Here is a 21,905-nt window from a genome sequence, read left to right as displayed (position 1 = left end):
GTTATGCTTAAATTCGAGAAATTATAGTTACATCTTAGACTTGTTTAAACACTTGTTAGAAACTAATCTTAAATATCTCTATTTGCGTCGTCAAGGTTCACCAACATTTTTTCTGCTCTCAGCTTTAACTGATGAATTCTAATGAATGCTAAATGATCTGCTTCAATTCGAGTTAAAATGTTGCAACAAAGTTTTTCCTTTATTGAGGATTGAAGAAAATTGTTGCCTTACTGATTAACTTAAACCTGTGTTAAGTAATATAAGTTGGGTCATTTTATTTCTTTGATTTGAGACATCCACCCAATCAAACGAATTTTCTCCGTAGAGAATCCTGAATACTGGGGTGATATCAACCATTTCATGTGCTCCATTTTTTACCCACAAACTCTAGGTTACCAACTGGACAGCAATAATCTGCTTTGAATAGGCTAAAGCAGCAACACTATTGGAAGTTGGTTAACGTATTTTAACGTGTTGTCTGTCAGTCACTGTATATGCCCCGCATCAGAGCGTTCTCACGTTGTTCAGTGGAGTTTCTCTTAATACCAGTCCCAAAGTTTTGAAAGTATGGATTAATTTGTCGAAATAGGTTGGATAACTCTTGTAGCTATAAGATTTGGATAGCAAATTTCATTTACACTTTTTGAACAGCGTATATTATTTGCCTCTCCTGAATCATAAATAAACTTGACCGTAACTACTCGATCTTTGAATACATAAACACTAATTCCTTCACTTATGTTTGGTTTAATATTGCCACTAAAACTTTCAATAGCAAATGAGTTTTTAAAACTTCTTATTTTTTACTTGAAATGTCTGAATTGTTTTGGTGAATTCAGGCAAAAAACTTTGTATAAGTTTGTCCAAGGAACTGGCAACATAACCTAGAAATAAACTATCTATATGCGTTTTTCTCAATTGAAGTAGAGCGAGTAATACAAAAGTTTACAATAAAAACATAAGGTCTGCCAAGATTTGGTATAATCTTATACTTGAACTTATCATAGTCAAGGCATTATTATACTTTGTACTGATTTTTTTTAAATATTTCGATCCGTCAGTGTCAGAGGTAAACATTTCTTGCATGCATTCATTTAATCTGCAATTAGGCAAGTTTACTCTACCACCGTAACAACACTATGTGCGTTGTATTTTTTTTACTTCCAAAGTAAGTTGCATAGCAGAACTGGCAAATATTAATCATCTCACCAAGTGAATGTGTATCTGATAGACCAGACCTCTCTTTTTCTACTGTCCTCATACACATAAGATATACTATTATTATTTGTCTCCTCCTCCCGTTTTCAATATTTCTTCTTTGAAAATAAAAATTGGTGTAAATACCTGCTTCTTGTAATCCAAATTGTTGCTGTTATGACGCAACTAGTTTCGACTTATCACGAAGTCATCTTCGGGCGTCCAGGGGATGTCAATTCACTTCATCAGAAGGTCGTCAATACACACATACGTTCATACACGAACATGGTCACGGTTACGAACAAAAACACAGACACGAACATTGAAACGAAAAAAGTACGATTTAACGAGTAAAAGCTAAAAATGGTAACACCGGTGAGGATTATGCGTCACGGCCGGATGGATGTAGCGTCTAGACTGCTGGTCAACGTGGACGGTTGGCGCTGTGACGTCATTCCTTTGTTCTTGTTATCAGTCAGCTGTCCCCATTCATCCCCGACTCTCTCTCAAGTACCTTAATGGCCGTGTCGTAAATATAATTAGATTGGAAGGATAGTTTGTCATTTAAAATATTATGTTTGTCAAATTTCACAGCTCAGTATATTTCAAACTCTTCAAGTGTATTTTTGTTAAAATGGTCGTTAGATATATGCAGTACGGACATGTTGCTGTCAATATTAGTGTAGTTGTGATTATCAGAAACCAGGTGTTCGGCAAAGGTTGATGTTTGAGCGGATGTTGTCTTCTTTGGGAGATGTTCTTTAAATCTTTTCTTGAAAGAGCGAGCTGTCTGGCCAATATAATACTTAGGGCAGTCGTCGCAACTGATCTTATAGACGCCAGTCTTGTCAAAAACAGTTGTCAAACAGTCTTGTCAAAAACAGAGTTGTCGTCTGAGGCTGCTCTTTCAACAAAGATCCAAGTTTGTTAGCTGTTTTGAAGGAATTCTTCATTGAACTTAATTGAGGCATTTTCTGTTTTTTCAACAAAACTGATTAACTGTTTAACTTGTTCTTAACCTACTGAATATTACAAAGTATTTACTCCCAAAAAGCTAATAAGTTTCCTTTTATAAACAGCTGTTTTTTTGTTTTAAAATTTGTTCTATGTATTTCTTATGGGGAAAATGCGACCTTTGAGAGGATCTCACGCCCTCTATAGTAGGAATTTTAAAATTTTAAAACCTTATTGCAAAATTACATATTGAGACGAATCTTTTGACACCTTAAACGTTGAAATTGGTCCACAAATAAGGGAGGAGTTGCGTTAACAAAAAACGTATTATATATATAAGATGTCAATGATTTATATAATCCACAAGACAAATAAATGATTTGATTTGATTCAGACTGCAGTCATTGGTCTATTTATTTATGTTTCAACTCAAATAGGGTGATGGCCAGGGCCACTTCAATAAATATGGCCAGTGCCCAGGGGAGCAAGAAGTTTTACGTTTGTTGAGGGCGCATGGATGAGAAAAATTCCCCACGATGCAAGTTGAGAGAATTATTCTTGTAATTATCAAATAAAAAACCGTGGGGTTTGAAGTAGCTTATTTGATGTGTTCTACTATACGTACTCAACACCAATTAAAATGCTTTATCAGAATAAAGATATAATAAATTCTCCCACCACAGCAAAAACATCCAATCCAAACTGGGCTCTCGACATGACATGGTAAAGCTTGACTCTGGACGCTTAATCAAAAGGCATATCAATCAACTCATAAAAACGAGAGTACCGCCTAAAACGACAAATTAACGAGGTAGAAGATAAAGACGCTCTTCTAATTAACAGTCAGAAGATATTCAAAGACGTACTGTTAGGTTTAATATTCCAGGGATACCATCATTACAACGATCTTACAATCAGGAATTTCCATTTACCTAGCTGAAATTCCACTAAATTAATCCCCTAAAAATTGTCAGATTTATTTCCTAGTTAAATATCATTAATTTTAATGAGTATGTGTTGTCATATGTGTTTAAAAACATATGGTGTTAGAATATTATTTGTTTAGTTTTTGTACATTCTGGATCTTGATTTATTGTAAAAGCTACCTAATAAAGTATTTGTTTTATTAAAACTATATTTTAATTTAACTTACGATAACACTACATGGTGGCAGTGGGTTTTTTTATTGTTTTAGCAATACGGTACATAAAGATGAAAGGTTTTAGTGTTCCTTCCCCAGAACATTTTGATTTTAAAGGAGAAAACTGGTCTAAATGGAAAACCTGTTTCTTGCGCTTTCATGCGGTATCTGGGCTCACCAATGAAGACGAACCATATCAGGTAAACACCTTACTATATATGATGGGCGAAAAGGCCGAAAGCATATTTGAATAATTTAATTTGACATCTGAGGAAAGTAAAAGTTTCAAGACTGTTTTAACAAAATTTTATACATATTTCGCTCCTTCTAAAAATGTAATCTATGAGAGGTACATGTTTCATACTAGGGTTCAACATGAGGAAGAGTGTGTTGAAAGTTTGATTCATGATCTTCATGAGATGGCTTCTAGATGCGATTTTCCTGCTTCTTATAAAGATGAGGCTATACGAGATCAACTTGTTGTAGCGATTAGAGACTAAAGTTTATCTGAAAAACTACAAATGAATGCAGATCTAACACTTAATTCTGCTGTCTCAAATGTTAAGCAAGCCGAATCGGTTAAAATGCAACAATAATTGATGAGGTCCAGGTCTTCTGAACATGCACTAACTGCAGATAAAGTCACTTCAAGGACTTGGGGCACTAAATTTGCTCAGAAACCTCCAGTTGATTCCAATTCGTCCAGTAACAATTACTACAATCAATGCCAGTGGTGTGGTAATGCTCAACATGAACGACCAAAATGTCCTGCCCGGAATATTTTCTGTCGAAACTGTAACAGGAAGGGCCATTTTGCTAAATGTTGCCAGTTCAAAAATGTCAAGGAAATAAATTCAAATCCTCTTCAAGATGAAGTTATTAAGAATGACAAATTTGTGGGGTCTATTAATCCTCAAAAGAATCCTAAAGCCATTTTGGTCAGCTGAAGTTAAACTAAATGGAGTATGTATTCAAGCTAAGATAGACACTGGAGCTGACGTTTGTGTTTTGCCCCAATCACTTTATAAGTTGAAATTTTTTATGTACCCACTAAATTCAAGTAACAAAGTTTTAATTGGGCCTAACGGATCTGTCCTTAATATCTTAGGCGTATTCGAGGGTACAATCCAGTACAAGAATCAATATTGTAAGTCTCAGTTTTATGTAATATCTGGTGCTGATAGAACCCTTTTGAGCAACGAAGTTAGTGAAAAATTGGGTCTAGTTAAAAGGATGTTTCGAGTCAACTCAACTGGTTCATTTGATCCCTTTACATCATACCCTGAACTTTTCAGCGGTCTTGGTGATACACAAGCTCATTATAATATAAAATTAAAGCCAAACGCTGAACCGTACTCTCTCAAAGTTCCAAGGCGTGTTCCCCTACCCTATAAAGATGCTGTAAATAAAGAACTGGATGCAATGTTGGATAAAGGTGTTATCGTGAGAGTAGACATTCCGACTGACTGGTGTTCACCTCTTGTCATTGTCCCTAAAAAGGACAATTCAATATGACTTTGCGTGGATTTTACTAAACTTAATGAGAGTGTTAAACGAGAACTATATCCTGTGCCTTCAGTAGAATACACTCTGGGACAATTAGATGGTGCTAAGGTGTTCTCGAAACTAGATGCTAACTCGGGTTATTGGCAATTACCCATAACAGAAGAAGCTTCATATTTGACTACTTTCATCACACCTTTTGGAAGGTTCAGATTTTTACGACTTCCTTTCGGGATTTCCACTGGTTCAGAAGTATTCCAGCGTCAAAAGGCTGAATCACTTGAAGGGCTTCAAGGTGTTGTTTGCCATTTCGATGACATAACTATATACGGGAAAGATATGGAAGAACATGACAAAAATTTGCATAGTGTTTTGTGTAGGCTCCAGGAAAAGGGCTGGACACTTAATAGATCAAAATGTGTGTTCCGGCATGACAGTATCAGTTTACTAGGCCATCTTGTAACTAAAAATGGTATTAAGCCAGATCTCTCTCGTGTTGAGACTATCCAAAAACTCAAGACGCCAACTAATGTTAAAGAACTAAGGAGAATTCTAGGTGTTGTCAGTTACGTAGCCAAGTTTATTCATAATTTGTCGACCATAGTTCATCCACTACATGCTTTACTGCAAAGAAATACAGAATTTGTTTGGGGGCCTGATCAAGACCAAGCTTTGGAAAAGATTAAACTGTCATTGATGTCCGAACCGTGTCTCGCTTTATACAGCATGTCTAAAGAAACCTTCCTCTCAGCGGATTCCTCGTCAAACGGTATTGGAGTTGCACTACTTCAGCTTCAAGAAGATGGAACTAAACGTCCTGTGGCCTATGCTTCGAGAAGTTTGACATCAGCCGAACGTAATTGGGCTCAAATAGAAAAAGAAGCTCTAGTGATTGCATGGGGGTGTGAACGATTTGAACACCTCATTTTAGGGTTGCATTTGCATATTGAGACAGACCATAAGCCCTTGCTCTCCATATTCAAGATAAAGGACTTGGACAATATTACTCCCAGGCTTCAGAGAATACGACTCCGACTGATGAGATATACATATGATATTACCTACACGCCCGGTAAACAGTTGATTTTGGCTGATGCACTGTCTCGAGACACAGAGAACTCTGAAGAGGAATGGGAACTTACAGAGGAAATCCTTGCATATATACAAAATATTGACACTACTCTACCATCAGTTTCGGATGAAAAGTTGCGAGAGATAAATCAAGAAACTATGAAAGATGATACTCTAAAACATGTGTCACAGTATTGTGTGAAAGGTTGGCCAGAAAAATCTAAGATTCCAGAGGATGTATTGCCCTACTGGTATCATAGAGAAGATATAAGTGAGCAAAATGGTATACTTCTCTTTGGAAGTCGTATTATAATACCAAATTCTCTAAGAGCTAATGTACTAAGAAGTATTCATGAAGGACATCAAGGCATAACAAAGTGTAGATCTTTTGCAAAATTGACTGTGTGGTGGCCTCGTCTTTCTCAACAAATCAAAGAACTAATAGAAAATTGCAAGATATGTGCAGAAAATCGCGCTACGAGAGCAGAGCCGCTGATACCAACCCCTTATCCGGACAGACCTTGGCAAATAGTGGGTGCCGATTTGCTGAAGTGCAAAGGTCACTGGTATCTCTTAATCTCAGACTATTATTCCAGGTTTATGGAAATTGCTAGACTAAATGACTTAAAAATAAGCACTATTGTGACATATACAAAGTCCATCTTCGCACGTCATGGTGTACCTGAGACAGTAAGAGCAGACTGTGGTTCTCAATTTGACTGCTGTCAATTCAAACAACTTGGTCGTGATTATGGATTTAAATTGATTACATCAAGCCCAAAATTCCCACAAAGCAACGGCTTCATCGAAGCGCAAGTAAAAAAACTTTAAGTACCACTTAGAAAAAAGTGATGATCCCTAAAAATGCTACTTATGTTAAGAGCAACCCCTCTAGAAAATGGGAAAAGTCCAGCGGAATTACTTTTCGGGAGAAGGATCCGCAATTATGTTCCAATAATGTCTGATCAACTAAGACCCTATCTGGTAGACGCTGAAAAGTTAAGGGAAAAGGAAGAAGCAAGAATTGATCGTCAAAAGATTTATTTTGACAAAAGACATGGAGTCAAAGAATTGCCTACTCTACCTGATGGAGCTCAAGTCCATATAAAGGACAGGAATCAAGAAGGAACTATATTAAACAAACATCCTGCACCTCGATCCTATATAATTCAAACGCAAGATGGTTGTTTGCGGAGGAACAGAAGATCACTGCAAAGATTTAGCACTACTATGCCTTCTGATCACTCTCAACCAGTCCTTCAGAACACCTCAGAAGATCAGAACCTTTTGATCATCCTGCAATGGCATCGCAGACAATTCCTTTAGCGAATCTAAGAAGATCATCAAGACAATGCAAACCTACCCGGAGGTTCGATCTTTAAATGGGAGATGTGTTGTTATTCATATGTGTTTAAAAACATATGGTGTTAGAATATTATTTGTTTAGTTTTTGTTGGTAAACATTCTGGATCTTGATTTATTGTAAAAGCTACCTAATAAAGTATTTGTTTTATTAAAACTATATTTTAATTTAACTTACGGTAACACTACAGAGTACAGTAGACTCCCTCTTATCCGGACACTTTTTAACCGGACTACACTCGGCGGAAATGTCATCTCTTTAACAGGACAATTTTTATCAGCACATCGGTTTAACCGGACTAAATCGGCAGGAAGTGGGCGGTACTGAAACGACTGTTCTCGTGGGAAACATTAGAGGCCAGTGATCACGTGTCTAAATAAGTAATAATCATTATTTGCTTATACAGTATGCATTAAACAGTCCGTTTTAACAAGTTTTTGGGTACGTTATCCGGAATGGCCTCGGTCCCGAGGAGTCCGGATAAGAGGGAGTCTATTGTACTTAGGTTTGCTGCTGCAGGGAAGATAATAAGGTGATCAAGAAGAAAATTAAGAAAAGAAGTTAATTTAACTCAAATTTAGAAAACAATGTGAAACACAAAGAAGAAAAGAAATTCATGTGCGTCCCATAAAACAAAAATTTAAACAAAGCAATAAGGAAAACATTCAAACACACTCCAATCAAATTAAGTTACAGAACAAAAAATAACATTTTTTAAATTATACACAATAAAACCAACAATCCTACAACAAACAATGCAGCAAACATATACAACCTATCTGGTATCTACAAAATTAATTGCTCTGACTGTGACAAATACTACATTGGACAAACCTATCGAAATTTTAAAGTTAGATTCAACGAACACATACAAGCATATACATCGAAGAACAAAACATCAATGAAATCAAATTTTGCAGATTATTTATTTAATTCCAAACATAAGTTTACTAATATTGAAGAAAACTTTACAATATTAGAAATTGAAAAAGACAGAGAAAAATTTAATGTAAAATAAGAAATTAATATTTATATGAACTACAAAAATAACAAATCAAATATTTTAAATACAATGATTTCAAAATTAAATAATCCAATATATGAAACAATAGCAAAATTGAGAAAATATTAATGAAAATAAGTACAAACATATCATCCTATACTCTAATACGAGCAATGTTTGCTTGTATGTATGTATGTATGTATGTATGCTTGCTTGCAGAAATATCTCGAAAACGGCTCCGACGATTTTCTTCAAATGTTGTAAATAGTTTATTCCTGGCCTAAAAACAAGTTTACTGCAGTTAGCACTGCCAACAAAAATCTAATTACGTAGAAAAACAAAACTGAAAGTCACATTTTTTTAACATTAGTCTTATGGGTTGCTAAGTAGCCATGTTGATTGAATTAAATAACAAGGAACAAAATATCTATCCACAGTATACTAGCAAATTACAAATACAGTACAAAAGGAAAAACATCAGTTGTTACTATTGAGTAAAGATTATACTGAAGATTACTCGATACATTGTTGCAGGACTTTTTTTATCTATAATTATAGTAAAGGCTTGCAGTGTGGAGTGTGGGAACTGTTTATGACGATTAGATTAATTTATCTGCAATCCTAAAATGCTATTGGAAGGGAGGGAAACAGGTCCGCGACATAGAAGTGGTGAAGGAAGTAGTAAAGGCAAGCAGTCCGGAGTGTAGGAACTGTTGATGCCGATTAGATTAAGGTATCTGCAATCCTAAAATGCCACGGGAAGGGAGGGAAACAGGTCCGCGACGTAGGAAGTGGTAAAGGAAGTAGTAAAGGTGAGCAGTCTGGAGTGTGGGAACTGTTTATGACGATTAGATTAAGGTATCTGCAATCCTGATATGCTATGGAAAGGGAGAGAAACAGGTCCATGACGTAGGAAGTGGTGAAGGAAGTAGTAAAGGCGAGCAGTCTGGAGTGTGGGAACTGTTTATGACGATTAGATTAATTTATCTGCAATCCTAAAATGCTATTGGAAGGGAGGAAAACAGGTCCACGACGTAGGAAGTGGTGAAGGAAGTAGTAAAGGCGAGCTGTCCGGAGTGTGGGAACTGTTAATGAGGATTAGATTAAGTTATCTACAATCCTAAAATGCTATGGGAAAATGCGAGCAGCCCGGAGTGTGGGAACTGTTAATGACGATTAGATTAGGGTATCTGCAATCCTAAAATGCCGTTGGATGGGAGAGAAACAGGTCCGCCACGTAGGAAGTGGTGAAGGAAGTATTAAAGGTGAGCAGTCTGGAGTGTGGGAACTGTTATTGGGGATTAGATTAAGTTGTATATAATCCTAAAATGCTAGGAGAAGGGAGGAAAACAGGTCCATGACGTAGGAAATGGTGAAGGAAGTAGTAAGGCTAGCAGTGCAGAGTGTGGGAACTGTCTGTGGCATTTATGTATCTGCAATTCTAAAATGGTATAGGGAAGGAGGGCAAACAGGTCCACGACGTAGGGAGTGGTGAAGGAAGTAGTGAAGGTGAGCAGTGTGGAGTTTGGGAGTGGATTAATGTATCTGCAATACTAAACTGCTTTCAGAGTAAACTAATGATTTTCCCCGAGCAAAGCTCGGTCCCCAGGTACTAGTATATAAATTAATCAATGAAGACAAAATTATGTTAGCCTACCAGTTAGAAAAGTTTTATAATATCATATGTTATTTTTTTATTTACACATTTTATTTTGATTTTTTTTTACTTTGAAAATGGCCTTAGAGCGGAAACTAAAGTCAGAAAATGTTTTAATAAATAATTTTTACTTGGGTACTAAGTTTATTAATGTTTAATCTTTATTTATATATAGTAGCCCTATTATTCTATTTTTCATATATATATATGTCCGTTAGCGCAATAACTCGAGCAAAAATGATCCGATTTTCATGAAATTTGGTACAAAGGTGTAAACCTACGTTTATTCAAATGAGTTCGCAAAACAGTATAATCGGATGTTTATGGATGTATTTAGGAAATTTTGTTTATTTAATACTAAGCTATCTACACATAGCAATAAAAAAACACATCTCAATATCTTCCCTGTAGCAGCAAACCTAGGTACTCACTCAAATTAATGATAATTAAATAGGAAATAAATCTGATAATTTTTAGGGAATATATTAGTAGAAATCCAGCCAGGTTAATGGAAATTTGCTTAGTCTGCAGGTTTGCTGCGGCGAGGGTATTATTAATATAGACTAGCAGCCGGCACCACTTAGTGACTTCAAAATCTGTGATATATACATAGCTGAAGGGTGAAAACTATTATTTCTTATCATATCCTTATTATTTTCATTGCAGGCACGATCTCTTTGAGGCATCTTAGTAATAAAATTACAAATGCTAATGAAACATACTATGAAAACACAAAATCTCTTCTTTCAAATAACGTTACAATATATTACCTAAATTCCCTAAAACATCAATAAAACATACTATGTAAACACACAATCCTATAAAAACACAAAATCCAACGTAAGACATTTTCACCTTCTATTTGAATCTATCAATTGAATCTATTTGAACGGATGGTGTTGTTGGCCTCTGGGGAGGTCTTAAAACAAAAATGTAAATCGGTCCAGGTCTTACCTAATGGTAATAGCTTATTCCCTATATGGTTAATTCGCTAAAAGCTAAATTAGTCTTTGGACAGAAAATAAGAATGACTTACAATTAAAATGAGTAAAAGAGCAGCCACCCATCTTGATTTCATAGGTTTAAATCTTTGAGATGGAAGTGTTCCTAGCACTGGCTGTAAGTATTCGGTTTCATCACCTATCATATTCCTGAAACAAAAAACACATGTTCGGTGCAAAATCAGTAAATTCAACACTTACAACTTGTATGTACTTCAACACTTATAACTTCAAACATTTATTGGAAGTACAGAAAAATACTATTTTCAAACAGGCCTGAAAGAATCTTACCAGAATATTTTTTAAAGGGCCTACATTTGATAAACCATACACTAGCATATTAAAGAGTTTTATACATACTTAAATTTTATGAGACTTTAATGTTCAGCCATGACAACGGGAGCATTCTTGCACTGCCCGTTTTTTTACAATTTCAACTTAAGATGAGCGCTGGGATTTAAAATCCTGCCAGTTGGTGCATCAGTTATACGGTTTTTGTTGGAGAAAACTTAAAACCAAAACTACTCCTCAAGTTTCAAGGACTTTGTTGTTTTTTAGCGAATTTCCCAAATAGGGGCACCTATTACCGTTGGAATATAAGGGGGGGAGGACCGTAGGTTTGATATACAGGGTTAGGCAAAAGTCTGGAACCCCCCAGTTAACTTTTTAACGCGTTGCAGTAGGAAAACCAAACTCGGCACATATTTACAACATAAGAAAATGCACCTTTTCATCAAAGTTACAACTTTACCCCAGCACCCAAAATAGGGTATTTTGGGGGCATCCCCAAATTTTCAAATGTAAACACCTATCATGTGACTCCTCATTTTAAAGGGTTTATCAAGAGAAATTGAATGGCGCAAACCAGAGGTCAATATCGCACCCCTAATCAAAATGGCAGCCATTTTAATTTAAGATGGGCAAGCAAGATAAAGTCTGGACATCCCCAGTTAACTTTATAACGTGTGGCAGTGGGAAAACCAAACTCGGCACATGTTTACAACATTAAAAATGCACTTTTTCATTAAAGTTAGAACTTGTACCCGGCCCCCAAAATGGTGTATTTTAGGGGCAGCCCCAAAATTTTCAAGTGTAAACTAAACACCAATCATGTGACCCCTCATTTTAAAGGGTTTCTCAAGACAAATTAAATGGCGCAAACTAGAGGTCAATATCGCACCCGTAATCAAAATGTCAGTCATTTTGAAATATCCCCCCTATTAACTTTTTAACAGGTTATAGCAGGAAAACTAAACTCAGCAATAAAATGAGAGAATTCACCTTTTGGTCAGTATTAAAATATTAAATTTTTAATGTTAACTGGGTAGTGCGGGGTGGTTTGTAAGTATTCAGACTCTGGCTCGATTGGAGTGTAAAAATTGATTTGTTGATTTTCCATGCTTAACAATACGTTTGTTAGTAAAAATCACCCTGTTGCCATTTTTTATCACCTCTTTTTACTTTCAAAATCTAATAGGGAAATCTATTAGATCAAAATCTAAGGTTTTACTTTTAAAACCTTATACTCCGTTCAAACAACCGTGGCACCTGAGGGATTAGGAGGCCCCAAGGGTTTCCATAGGTTGTCCTAATCCGTCAGGTGCCACGGCTGTTTGAACGGAGTATAACCTTGCCTCATAAAACCGCTACCTTCCTTAACCCTAGCAGTGGCCAACCGTCGTCTGGTGACGGTTTGACGTTGATGCTTAGAATGGCCAGCCGTCGTCTGGTGACGGTATGGGCCGAAATTATTTTAACGGTAAAAAAACACCTATTATCAACTCAGATAAGAATAATATATATACCATTCGAAAGATCACATTCTGAACTTTCGTTTTATTACATAAACAAACCCTGTGGCAGGTATATAACAATGTCACGACGATTAGGAATCAAATGAATTTTTGGCGCGGCACGACTTTAGCAGCCGACCCTTGGGAACTGGCAAAACACGTCTTGTTTGGCATTACCCCGCTCAGGTAATTTTTTAGTCTGGGAATGTTGCGGGTGGTACCACTGGATAACCATTGATTTTATCTTCATTGTGGTAGTGATATTTTAGAACTAAATATTGATTGGACAACCGGTACGATTTTATGAAAACAGCTGTTTTCGAAATTTATAACAAATGACCAACCGTCGTCAGGTGACTGTATGGAAAATACAAATTACATACAGTGTAAGTTATTATTACTAGTCATATAATATGTCATTTTGAAGAGGAAGAAATGTAGCTTGTGATAGTGGCAGCCCTGCGCTCAGGGTTATTTTCGGTTTCTCTCACTAAGACGACGAAATTGTGTCACTACTGTCAAGCTCTCAATATCTCATACACGAAGTGCCTTGTATTCGCCATTGCGTCGCCATTGGGTGTTGTTGCCGGTGAGTTTTCGCTCTCGTTTTATCCGCGATTGATTACTAAATTTGTTATTATTTCGTATTTTTTTGAGAAATGTGTATCTATATATATAAAAGGCAAAGCCCTCACTGACTGACTGACTGACTAACGGACTGACTCACTCACTCACTCACTCATCACTAATTCTCCCACTTCCCACTTACCTAAGAGGCTGAAATTCGGCACACTGATTCTTTAGGCATTAAATAGGAAAACTAAGTGGTTTTTATTCTGATCGGACTCTCGGGCTCCGCCCCAGTGGCTCTAGAGTTTCCCATGTTAACCTAATGAGTACTCATATTTAAATGGAATTAATGAATCATAACAGCTGTTTCAATTAAACAAGTTGGTTCTGTTCTATGATGTTCAATAGCATTAAAGTTACAAGGATTACCAACAGAGTGCAGCACTATTATTTTTTTAATATTTGACAACAACAGCTAATTTGAAACCAAAAGGTGAGTGAGCGTAGCGAACGAACTTCAACCCGGAGGCGAGGTACCGTAGCGAACGAGCTAACCTGAAGGCAATTGAGCGCAGCGAACGAGCTCCAACCGTAAAGGTGAGTGAGCGTAGCGAACGAACTTCAACCAGGACGTGTGAGCGCAGCGAACGAGCTCCAACCTAAAGGTGAGTGAGCGTAGCGAACGAACTTCAACCAGGACGTGATTGAGCCATGCGAACGAGCTCACATATGAAGTTAAATGGGGCAAAGCCCGCGGGTACAGCTAGTGTGTATATAACAGTAATCTTCATGTATTTTATTATGCATGAATATTTACTGAATAGTGTCAAATTGTGTTTATAAAAGGTTGTATTTTTCTTTTGGTTGTATTATGAGGTTTTCCGTTTATTTATATTATTATGCCCCTAGCACGTGAAAACAAAAATTTTTACCCAACATGTTATACATTTTTATGTAGGTAATTGAATACACTACAAGATGTTTATGTTGGTTTGAAGTAAAAACATTTGGTACACAAGTTTTATACTAAATACAATGATTTTTTTTCTCACAAAATCGCTAAAATACAAAAACATTATTTTATTTATAAATAAAAAATATTTTTACCATAAACTTTATGACTTTTTTTGATTACTTACTTCATTAGCTTTACAAACATGTATATACCATTATTAGTATACACATATATTATATAACTTTTTACAACAGAAACTAACACTGTACGGTATTCAATTTTTTCGGTTCTCCGTTTGTTATTATATTTCGCCCCAAAAATGTATAAAAAAAAATATTTTCCTAACATGTTATATTTTTCTATGTAGGGAATTAGATTGTCTACACAATGTTTATAATGAATTTCCCATAAAAAATCTGTAGAAAAAAAATACCGCGGCCGCTTTTGAAATTTCCAAAAAATTTTTTTTTTTTTTTTTCACTTTGCCGAAAAAATACACTATCTAAATCATTATTATATTACTATTTCTAGATTCTCCTGTTCTTTCTGAACAAAATTAATATGAGGTTGGCTAGGTTTACTTGTACAGTTGAATTTTTGCGAATTTTCAAAAAAAGGTCTGCAAAATCGCCCAAATGGGTTGGCCATTTCCCACTTCTAACATTGGCCACTGCTAGGGTTAACATCGCTACCTTCCGTAGCAAAATATAATAACTTATTGCATAGAAAATGCCATAAAACTATTATTTTCTTAAAGATGAGATCATAACCTTTATTTTCATATATAAAATACCCCCACCACAGCAAACCTGCCGACTTCGTGAATTTCCATTTGTCTGAATTAATTTTTAATTAAATCAATTTAAAAAACATTATATTTAATGAGTACGGTACCTAGGTTTGCTTATACAAGGAAACTAATAGAGTATTTTTTTGTAAAATATTAATAGCTTAGTATGAAATAAATAAATTTGCCAAGTTTGCTCAAAATATAACCATAAACAAGCAAACTAAAACATTTTACAATATTCTCCGTAAGAATAACATGGGAATTTTAAGTTTACAATTTTTTGAACTTTCTCATTTACCAATAGCCGTACAAAAACACTTTGATATACTAAATTATTTGTTTTTTAAGCTCTTTAATAAGGTCTAGAGAGAAATCGGAAAATTCTTTGTTTTGAGGGTCAAAAATGAGAAAACTATTTTTAACCCCATAAAACCCCTCGTAAAACCCCGTTCCCATGGTCCGATCATTCTGGTTCGCGAACTCATTCAAGTTTACCCTGCCTTACACCTTAAAAACAAATTTGATCAAAATCGGACAAAAATTACTCAAGTTATCACCGTGCAACCTACGGTAAAAGCTACTTAATTCCCTATAGGGAAATTCGCTAACATGATTATGTGCCTTTTATTTAGCCTTTGACGATTATTGCAAAAAGTAGTTAAATGATTATCTGTGCCTTTTATTTGGCTACGACGATTATTGCAAAAAGTAGTAATGATTATCTGTAGCCTACCTTTTATTGGGTCCCCCCTGGTTTTCAAAGTGATGCCTGTCTGTGTGTGAGCGTGTGTGGGTCTACCTACCACACCTGTGGTATCTCTTGGCGTTTTTTAATGTTTTTGAAATTTTAGATTTTTAATGGTGATTGTACCATAACAACCCATAAGATAGCGGAAAAATATAAGTTTTTTTTTATAGCCTGAACTATTTTAATAGCAATTCATTATGTTGTAGCCCTTTAAATTTTGAACAAAATGGTAGAACTCCCATTCCTGTAAAAATTACTGTTTAAAAGTTATCGTGTTATTTTCCCTTATAACCCTATAAAAAAATAAAATAGAATTTTCAAAAGGAAACCGGTTTTGATTGAAATTAGTATTTTTGATGGTCCTTATAAATCTTAACAAAATAGTGCAATCTCTCATTCCTGTAAAAATTAAGGTTCAAACGTTAATGCAACTGTTGTGATTTTACCTATTAACCCTCCAAGTGTCCATAGTTTAGGCCTTAATGTCCACCTATTTTTGGCGCATTTGCAAGGTTTTATTAAAACGGATCTGAGAAGATTAAAACAATGTTAATTCTAATGTTCTATATACCATTTTGTTTGGAAAATCATGGGCTTCAATATTATATATAAAACATAAGGAACATTTTTTCCAAAAAAAAATTTTTAGGTGAAAAAAAATATAATTTCGAAAATTAAAAAAAAAAAAATAAGTTCGCGCTCAATGAAATTGTATAAATTATAGGCCTATAAATATTTGAAAATAGCCACTTTGTTCTAAATTTTATGAGGATTACAAATATATAATAATATAAGGAAGTAGATTTGCAAATAAATAAGTTATGGGCAAAAAACAGATTTCAGTACATAGCGTTTAGCTAAGAATGCATAGCCTAACCATAGCTAGGAATCTGGCTGATAATTTACATCAATATCACTACCTACTTCTTCAGGATCATCAACCAGCACTTCAAAACCACTTAAATCTTCTTATAATGCAACACGTATATCACTACTTTTGATTTTTAACACTAAAACAATGATAAACGTAATAAAACACATCAGTCATCGGTCCGAGTAACCTAGCTGTTTACAAATACACGCACGTCAGCTGTCTGCTACAATTGTAGCTTTAATTACGATCGGCTCAGAGAACGTACAGCGCTGAGACAGACCTCTGGAGAAAGCTTAGAATATTACGGAAAGAACGATACCTAACTCGATCCAGTTCAATCCGATTCAGTCAGTCATAGAGCCTTCGCCGTAAACGATGTCTGCGTGTCGAAAAATCGACAAGTAACACTACACAAAGTGTGCTGCTTGTCGAATTTTCGTCAAGTAACACTGGGAGGGTTAAATATCAAATTCTCTATATAAATTTGAAATAATAAAAACTTCACCAATATTTTCAAAATGTTTAATTACATGAGGCCTTTTGCTAGCTATGCTGGCATCATTAGACACATCACAAAACTGAAGGTTATGTTTACGTTTAAAAAATACAATGGTAAATTTTAAAGAATTTAACATATGGGTAGTTAAAAAAAATTATTATGTTAAGTACATTTAGCTAAAATTAAAAAATAAATTATATAGGCCTATGTATAAAAATGAAATATGAAGTAGAACTAACTTTGTGAATTTAGAATTTAGTAATGTTACATTTTGAATTGGACCATTTTCGTTATTTACTAAATTGTCCTTTTTATTTATAAATAATGATTCCCATGCGTTTAGTTCATCGGATTTTGTTCTATTTTTTAGTAATTTAGTATTTTTTATTGATATTGTGTGGTGCGTTTCTAAACAATACTTTGCTATTGCTGATTTTCAGGTCTGTTGTGTGTTATGTGAGAAGTGTGTTCTTTAAATCTAGTTTTTATATTTATTTTTGTTTGTCCAACATACTTCATCTCACAACTGCCACGCTGAATTTGATAAATGCCAGATTTTTTTGTATTGTAGTTTCGCGCATAGACACAGGCTGAGCAGAACAATTAAATGCTTCCCTGTTTCAGGTTACAGATTTTTCAACAATCTAACAGTAGCCATTTAAGGGACTTGCCTATTTCAAGGTTCAAGGCAGTAATGAAGGACTGGTTGATAGAAAACCCTTTTTATGACCTGTCTGAATTTTTTAAAGTAGGACTACCAGTTTTGTTATAGGTAATGCTCATGCACTGCCTTGCATGGCTATTTTCTTGCCTGTTTTTTTTTTTTCTTTTTTTTTTTTGCATGGTTTTGCTACAGTTTTGTTTTGCATGGTTTTATTTGTTTCCTTATTATTATATTTATCTAACTTTCATTTATTTGTGAATCAAGAGATGGACTATTTATTATTTACTTTGTATTGTAAGTGACTTAGCCTATTGCTTTTGCTTAATGGTCTAAATAAATCATTGAATCAACTCAAAACTTTGATAGGCTGGATCTGACTTTATCATAACTTAGTTATCAATTGTTATAATCAATAACTTATAGAAGTTTGGTTTTTCGTTAAGTTATGCTATAGGTATCGATAGTTTGGTATTCGATCATACGATGGAGGCGTATCAAAGTTCTGCCTTTGCTTTGGCTGTTTTCAGATCTTTAATAGGCCTATGGTTGTTTTAGCAAGTTCTAGAAAATCTAACGTATTGATCATTCAAATTCATAGAAATACTTAGGCTCAGATGTTATACCCTATAGAATGTTGGTTGATAAAGTTCAAAATATGTTATTTGCTGTAAGCCACAGTATTAAGACACTAGCAGAGTACACGTCCTTCGTACGGGGTTGGCATATAATTTATTCATTATTTTGCCTCCTGAACCACAGTTATTTTTTTTGAATGAGTATTGAATTCAAAGTATTATCTAGGTTACGTACCTTATACAGTCAAAACAGTACGTAACCTAGATAATACTTGGCATATAAGTATAAAATGCTTATTGCAGTTATACTCGAGCTTTGCGTTTGCAATGGGGGAGGACACAGTTTGATCAAATTTACTTACTTAAATTTACAGTATACCATAGCCTAGTATTACAGATCTACGATAGCCATAATGTTCTACCATTTCATCTCAACAATAGAGAAAAATAAATTACAAAAAATTTGCAAAATATCACAAATTATTCATGAAATTAAAAACATAAACATAACTGTAAACAATCCTACTTATACAGTTCTCATTGTGTATCACAGTTGTCCGTTGCTGCTTAAGTAGTTCAATTGCTGTTTTCATGAATGAAAAAAATATTAGTGCTGCACCCTGTTGGTAAATCTTATAACTTTTAAATTCTTTTGCATATCATCAAGGCCACACTAAAAAAACAGGCCGTAATGCTCGTCTAGCATGACGTCACGATAGAAGCCGGCAATGACGTAATGTTTGCCGATTGTGATCAGCTGCTTGTTTTAATCTTTTCATCGAAAACAAAAATATAACCTTAATTACGTCATTGCCGTCTTCTATCGTGACGTCATGCTTGACGAGCATTACGGCCTGTTTTTTAGTGTGGCCTTGATATCATAGAACCAACTTTGTTAGTTGTAACAGCTGACAAAATTCTTTAATTCCCTTTGAATATGAATACTCATAACGTTAACATGGGGAACTACAGAGCCACTGGGGCGGAGCCCGAAAGGATTATTGAGAAAAGAATATGTCTATATGTAAATCGGGAATGTAAGCTATCATCATGCCAAATTTCAGCCCAATCCGTCCAGTAGTTCATGCGTGATTGAACTTCAAACAAACAAACACACAAACTTTCACATTTAAAATATTAGTAAGATATTGTGGCTTAGGCTATAGGCCTATTAAGGCGTAACTTATTTCACATATTTATTTCTCTTTATTGTAATCTCTTTAAAGTACCTACCTAACTAGCCTAAACTAAGGTAACTTAGCCTATATTTTCATTAGGTAGGCCTACCCTTAGCCGAAAAAATGTGACAATCAATATTAAAATATTCTCAAAAAGAATTATGGAAAGAAAAATGCTCATCACTCCACTGAGTCTTTAAGCTTGGAGCTCTTGAGTAAAAAAGCTAAGGGAAACTTAACTGATGTTTTTTAACACCTAACCTAAACTTGATTGGTTTCTCAGATAGATCCCAAGTCATATATTTTAAAAATAGAATTCCTATGGAAGAAGAAATGTTGTAAAGTTAATATTTATGCCGCATATATGGATCCTTACACTACACTTTAGAAAACCAGTTTTATGCCTCTAGTTCGCTGTATAATCAGGCATTTTACCTATCTTAGGCTATCAATTTTAAAATGTTTAAAATTTTTAAATTAATTTTCGCCAAGATGTGAAACGTTTTCGTTAACTACGTTACGTTACCTGTATGTAACTTATGGAAACTCTTCGCTTCACAAACTATGCAGTTAAACAAAATATTAAGCAATAACAATTTTTATGTTGAACCAAAATAAAATAAATAATATCATCATTCTGTTGACAAAATTGACATTTGTATTAAAAAAAATGTCACTCACTGCCTTCACTGCCTGCCTGCTGCTGGCTGTTGGCTCTTGGCTTAGAGATGTGTCCAAGTAACTGTAACGGTTACTTTGTAACGGGTACTGGCTTTTACGGGGAGTAACGGTTACTCAAAATCTTAAATACCCGTTACAAAAGTACCCGGGTACTTCTAATATCTAATCTATCTAGGGAGTTAGGAAAAGTGTGTGGTGTGTACAGGTAATGGTAGCCGTACCCGTTACGGCGTTACAGTCAGTACCCGTTTAAAAGTAACTTTGTTTGACGTGACGTGAACAGTTTATTGCTGAGCTGACACAGCAGCAGCGCTCTTGTTAGCTGTAGGGGCACTTTTAGGAACTACGTTTTTTAATTTAGGCCTAACTACAACTAACTGTCACCAGGTAATAAATAATGTAAGGGAATTAATTCCTGAATATATGCCTACTTTTTTCATTTCGATATTTTACTCAATTAAGGTTACTGTTACTGCAATAAAGTAAATTTACCGTTGGGTTTATATTTTGTGCGATAATTTTTTTAAAATAAATAGGTTAAAGTGGTAAGCCTTTTCATACAACCACTTTACAAATTTGAATAAACATAACAGACACAAAAGGAGGTAAAGGGGTACTCAGTTACTCAGTATCAGTACCGATTTCATGGTATGAATCCAAAATGTCAAGTAGAATACTCTACCTACCTGGACCTACACTGGACTAGAGTTAGAGTACTTCTGTAACCGGGTACTTTTGTAACGGGTACTTGTAACTGGTACTTTAGAGTACCTGTAACTGTTGTACCCGGGTACAGGAAAGTACCCTTTTAGCCCACCTCTATCTTGGCTGCTAGTGCTATGCTAACTAACTGTTAACAGCTGACATCTTCTTTATCTTTACTTCTTTTTTCCCTAATTACCTATTGGCTGACTTGGTGTTATTTGACACCATGTAGACAATTTTACGCAATCTTCTGAATTTAATTTCTTTTTTATGGGTTAATCTTAATAGTTTTATTTCACATTTATCTGTATCAAACATATAGATTGTTGTTAGTCACTGATGCCATTTATGTTTATGTTTTGTTTTGTTTGAATTTTAGTTAGTATGTGTGGTTTAATGAGAGATAATTCCACGGCCGCCTTTAACTCCCTGCCGCGGCCTTTGAAATGGCAACGTCGCAAGTAGGGTTGTAACAGCTGTTTTGTTTGGAAGCAGCTAATGGTATTTTTGTCTTTACGAAAGATTGGTTGGTCTAGAAAATTAATTATTGCCGTATAAATAGTTATTTGTGTAACTAGTGAGCAAAGTGGCACTTTGCTGCACACGAGGCAACACGTTTACGCAGGAGCCGCAGGCGAGTGCGGAATGATTTTGAGTGCAGCAAAGGCCTTTTGCACTCGTGTTACACATTATATTTTTCCTACAGTCACTATAAAGCATATGAATAATTAGTCTTTCAAACACTACACAACACGTTTTATATTCAGCTGGCAACACAAATAGGGAACGCGCCAAGGCGCCACCACGTCAACCCGCCATCAAAAAGAAGAAGAAGTTTGAGGTGGCGGGTTGACGTGGTGGCTCGTTGTTGGGGTGGCACGTTGACTCTAGCGTGCACGACAACCCGTCACCTCGGAAAATTGTGTGGTAGCGGGTTGTCGTGGTGGCACGTTGTCCTGGTGGTGCTTAGACGTGTTCATACA

At 35.3% G+C, this 21,905-nt stretch overlaps 1 protein-coding gene across 2 annotated transcripts in view; it reads right to left on the bottom strand.

Annotated features, from left to right (window-relative positions):
• Positions 1-20,275, bottom strand: part of LOC128986216 (transmembrane protein 192-like) — a 63,822-nt gene extending 43,547 nt beyond the window's left edge. The window contains exons 1-2 of one of the 2 annotated variants that reach the window (XM_054406442.1): positions 20,218-20,275; positions 10,926-11,040 (exon numbers count right to left, since the gene is read on the bottom strand). In XM_054406442.1, coding sequence (XP_054262417.1) covers positions 10,926-11,036 — 111 coding nt within the window. In that variant the 5' untranslated portion in view covers positions 11,037-11,040; positions 20,218-20,275. The other variant, XM_054406441.1, reaches the window with a different exon arrangement.
• Positions 20,276-21,905: the final 1,630 nt, after the last annotated feature.

Source organism: Macrosteles quadrilineatus, unplaced genomic scaffold (assembly GCF_028750875.1).
Source record: "Macrosteles quadrilineatus isolate MER2022 unplaced genomic scaffold, UCM_ALF_1.0 Scaffold_2__2_contigs__length_208266976, whole genome shotgun sequence".
NCBI lineage: Eukaryota > Metazoa > Arthropoda > Insecta > Hemiptera > Cicadellidae > Macrosteles > Macrosteles quadrilineatus.
This window is presented reverse-complemented; position numbering and strand designations above follow the sequence as displayed.